The sequence below is a fragment of the Epinephelus moara genome, chromosome 12 (genome assembly GCF_006386435.1).
Source record: "Epinephelus moara isolate mb chromosome 12, YSFRI_EMoa_1.0, whole genome shotgun sequence".
Classification (NCBI taxonomy): domain Eukaryota; kingdom Metazoa; phylum Chordata; class Actinopteri; order Perciformes; family Serranidae; genus Epinephelus; species Epinephelus moara.
Genome location: NC_065517.1, coordinates 2,091,306 through 2,096,395, shown reverse-complemented (window position 1 = coordinate 2,096,395; position 5,090 = coordinate 2,091,306). Strand labels below are relative to the sequence as shown.

The following is a 5,090-nucleotide window of genomic DNA, read 5'->3' as shown; positions in this document are numbered from 1 at the left end:
GATGCTGCCCCATGGCTTATCATCCACTGCAAGAAGTGGCTTTTGGATTGATGAAATCTGAAATCACTAACAAAGTGGTGGTATCTGATGACTTTGGAATGAGAACAAGCCCGTCCCTGCACAATGATTTGTCTCTAAATGCAGCTTGAGCCGAGTGAGCGGCTGCTTATCCTGCTGGGCCACCAACACACACAATCATGTCATCCCCAAAGAGAGGGTAACTGGAGTTCCAAAATAAAAAGAAAGAAAAGGGAATGAAAGAAAACTGACTTTGTGAAAAAAAAAAAAAAAAAAAAAAAAAGCAAAAGGTGCATGAGAGAGACATGGATCAGGAGAGGATAGGGAACTACAGAGACTGCTGATGCATGGGACCCAGAATTTGGTGCTACGCCCCTGCCATTACATTGCTTTCCATTCTCCCTACTTTACCCCCTCTTCTCCTCCAGGCCAACTGATATATCTCTGTAAACTGACGTCGTGTCTTGTAGTCCTACGCAGCCGCCTTGGCGTGTTGAGCTAAACGAAGCCCACCAGAAGCAGTCTTGCGTCCAGAGACAGAGAGAGAGGGAGAGGTGCATCCTTTTGACTGGCAGCGCAGAGTCGCTGCTCCGCTACACCCTTACGTAAATACATAGGAGAAAAAACACCATCACAATGTAAACGTTAGATTCATCAACGGGGTCGGCCTCCCGCTACTGGCGCCCATGGTGTTAACTACCTAGCACACAATGCGGACGGTGATGCGGCGAGCAGTGAGTGTGCGCTCCTAAACACCGCCGTGGGTGAAGACAGAAGAGGAGCCTCTCAGACATTATATCAGCAGTACCACACTCCGCGGATGATGTGTTTTTATCCCTTCCCTTTCTCCATCCTCTCTCGGTTAAAGTCGACGGAATCGACCGAAAGGATTCTGCTACATTAAAAACATTTCTTTCCCCCAGAAGCAGCACCAAGATCTAGGAGAATCAAGATGAAATTTCCGACCGAAAATCCCAGAAAGCCAGGGAACATGAACCCTCCACCAGGTTAGACTGTTAATCAGTCTTTCATCTTTTCATTATTTGACTGCAGTCTTTTAACAAAACATTGTTGTCTCATCTGCATTTTCCCATTAGATTTTTTACTGAATTCTGTCAAAGTTCATCACATCATCTATTAGTAGGCTACTGTGTGTTTTCAGATGTGTGTGAAACTGTTCCTTTACCCATTCTGATTGTTTGTGCCAGGCAGTCAATGAAAGATTAATGCTGCCCAGAAATGGACTTTCCAGAGGAGTATGGTAGAGCAGAGGCTGATGCTGCATGCTGAACTTTACTGAGGGAGAGAAGGCTGCTGCAGCCACATCCTTACTGTGGCGTCCCCACTGCTCAAAACAGAGGGGGGCATGTGTTGATGTGTTGGTACCTGAGCAATGATGCAGTGGGAGGAAAGGCAAAATACGAGTTAATTATGCCCACAAAGAGTCTTTGCATGGAAGTCTAAGGTGCTGTCAGTCAACAAAAGCCTCAGTGCAATGCAGTGTCGAGATGTTTACGGACTCTGGTTGAAACATTACCTCATCCACCACTGGCAAGATATCCCCAAATCCTGCATGTGTCTCACGTCCTCATACAGCGTCAGCACCAGCACGTTTACCCAGCTTTTACAGCCTGTACAGGTGGTGCGTTGCTCCCACTCCCATTAGTTCAGTGATTTCTTTTATGGCACCTGCAAAACACATAAAGAGTTTTCTCTACACATGGGTTGATTGGTTAGATAAAACAAAGCTGTTTATTGGTGTTCAGGAGCGTGCACAGTGTCAGTGAGATGTGGAATTGTGGTCACGATTCCAGAACCCAGTGTTACATAACATTATTTAGTGAATGGATAATGATGTGTACAAGTCCAGTCATTTGTTTTGGTGGCTGTCAGTCACATTGGGAGCTAATCAACATTCACACTGGAGTCCAACTACAGTCAACAGCCTGCGTTGGTTCCAAGAGATAATTGGCAGCAGAGCAGGTGAAGGTGTGACATTTAAAATGAAGTACACAAGGTAAAGCCATTTGCATTATATAAAGTCAAGGTCTGCTTTCTGGCTTTTTCAAGATCTTTCAGTCACATCTCACAGTCATCCTCAGCTTTTGTCACTCCAGACTTCACCCAGTGCATCAGAATCAGAACCAGAATTATGATCAGAATCAAAATCAAAATCAAAATCAGGATCAGAATCACAAACAGGATCAAAATCAGGATCAGGATCAGAATCAGAATGAGGATCGAGATCGAATTTAGAATCAGGATTAGAATCAGAATTAGGATAAGAAATACTTTATTGATTCCCAGGGTGACACTGATTTGTTCCAGTTTCTCTGAAGTAAAGAAGAGAGGATTATAAGAAAGTAAAAATAAGAGCATGTAAATATAAAATGATTAAATACAAAGTAAAATAAATAGAAAAATGTGCATTATGCTACAATGTTTAACACTAATGTGTAAAATGTTAAGAATATAAATGTGTGTAATGTGCTGTGTCTGTAAAGTGTGTAAAAATCTAAAAATGTGCATTATGCTACATTACAATTAGGGATGCATGATATTGGATTTCTTTGCAGATATGCCAATTTGTAACAACTCACTTGACCGATAACCAATAGCGATACCGATATTTCCACTTTTTTCCCCACTTAATTTTAGTGATCATCAAGTCTCTTCTGTAATGTAATTAACATCATATTATGCATGCATAGCCTCCTACTCTTATCATGATGGCCCACCAGCAGATGGAGACATGAAATATAATGCTTTTCAATGTATGTAATATTCATTCATTGTGCAAAATAAGAAAAAACATGTTGGCTGACTCTGACTTTAAAGCCAATATTGGCTGATACCAGTGACATGCCAATATTATCGTGCATCCCTAATTACAATGTTAAGATTTAGAAATATTAAAATATGTATCATCCTACAATGTTCAATACAATATATACATCAATGGAATAAAAATAAGAAATATGTAAAGTATGTGTATTATATGTTAAATATGTACATTCAAGAGGTGTTTGTGAGATTAAATTAGTGTACTGAAGAGTATTGCACAGTTGAATAATTGCACCAATTATTGCAGTGTTGCACAGTTAAGGTAGGGTTGCAAAGAGTAATTGTTTCTGTAAGTCACCATTTCACAGGTGAAATAAAATATACTATTTCCAGTTATAAATGCTGAATTATAAATGCTGACAGGTGATCAGCAAGCTGCAGCTGTTGATGAAGATTGTCATGTATGGAAATAGATTTGTCTCAATATAATTCATGTGAACAGATAAGCAATACGTGTGTAAATGTGTTATCTATAAATATAAAAAACACCTACCACTGATACAACACTCACAAAAATATTTCGCAAATGTAAAACGCATCAGCAAATACTTAAATAAATTCCAAAAATTCCAAATTTGACTCAGTGTGCATATAACACAAACCTGCAAGTGTAGAATTGAGATTCACAAATAAAAAATGTGTTTACAAATATCAGTTTGAAAGTTTTACACAAATGCTTTTCATTTATTTTTAAGTTAATGTAAAGTTTTCTCAGATTTTGTGTGTAACCCGTTTGTGTATTTCCAGATTTGTTTTGTATTTCCAATATTTTTTTTTTTGTTTACTTTTTTTTTTTTTTTTTTTTGGTGTTTTTTCTTTTTGGTGCTCAGCACTGTTACCTTTCAATAAGAGGGTTCCTGCTTCAAACCTTCTGGCAGGCTGGGGCCTTTGACAACCATACTGTTTAGGGGGGCACATGTGCAAGCGGCGACCAGCAGCAGTGTAGAGTCCCTGTCTGTTTTTTCGTTTGTTTGTCTACTAAAGTTTACTTAAAAGTTATTAAGTGATTACATTTCCTGCCTCTGTTCTTCGGAAAGTATGAGTTCTTCCGATCAGTAACATGGACTGGACTGTGCTTTTTGTGTTGGTGGTGTTGGCATCCACCTGTCTATTGACAGGAGGGCTGCATTCTGTCCCGGGAGTAGACAGGATCATTTATTCCACAGACTTCTTGCTCCAGTATATCTTAAGTGGGTGCTGTAAGCCAAGAAAGAAACTTCGCCATGGCAGTGGAAAAGCTAGCTCCTTCGGAGTTTTCCGACGCAAACCAAGGAAGAGGGGCGGAGAGGAGGGGTACGGGAGTAACTGAAAAGTCAGCCCTTGTCTCGTATCCTGCTTCCCTCAATGATTGTAACCAACGCAAGGTCCCTTTACAATAAGACGGAAGAACTCCAGGCCCTCGTCCGCAATCATCGTGGCAATCATTGAAACTTGGCTCGGGGAGTCTGACTTTGACAGCAGCGTGGCTATTGACGGCTTTGGAGTACCGCTGCGCATGGACCGTGACGCGAGGATCACCAATGTGTGTCTTTATATCAATGAATGTTGGTGCAAGAATGTGCTTGCCAGAGAGCGTATCTGCACCAAAGACATTGAGATGCTTTCTGTGTCCATGTGCCAGTCTTACTTGCCACAGGAATTCCCACAGATTTTCATAACTTTGGTGTATATCCACCCGAAGGCTGATGCATAAACTGCCGCTGAGCAGATCCTCCAGATGGTGCAAAATCTACAGGCGCTTTCTCCAGATGCCCCCAATCTAATTCTGGCCGATTTTAATCATTGCTAACTGGACAAAACTCTAAGTAACTTTTTCCTGTCCCACCAGGAAAAACAAGTTACTAGACAGATGCTATGGGTCGATTAAAAATGCATACAAATCAATTCCTCTCCCTCCTCTGGACTCAGCTGATCACTGTTGCGTGCACCTGATCCCAACCTACTGCACATCTTCACAGAGGGGAAAGTGGTCACTAAAAATGTACAAATATGGTCAGAGGAATCTACAGTATCTCACATAAGTGAGTACACCCCTCCCATTTTTGCAAATATTTCATTATATCTTGTCATGGGACAACACTATAGAAATGACACTTTGATATAACTTAAAGTAGTCAGTGTACAGCTTGTATAGTAGCATAGATTTACCTTCCTCTGAAAATTACTCAAAACACAGCCATCAACATCTAAACAGCTGGCAACATAAGTGAGTACACCCCACAGTGAAC

General features: G+C 40.8%; 1 protein-coding gene across 1 annotated transcript in view; it reads left to right on the top strand.

The window, feature by feature from the left end:
- Positions 1-524: 524 nt before the first annotated feature.
- kcnk10a (potassium channel, subfamily K, member 10a) overlaps positions 525-5,090 on the top strand; it is an 84,365-nt gene continuing 79,799 nt past the window's right edge. The window contains exon 1 of the mRNA XM_050058860.1: positions 525-1,025. Within this exon, the coding sequence (XP_049914817.1) occupies positions 971-1,025 (55 nt within the window). The 5' untranslated portion in view covers positions 525-970. The remainder of the gene's footprint in view (positions 1,026-5,090) is intronic.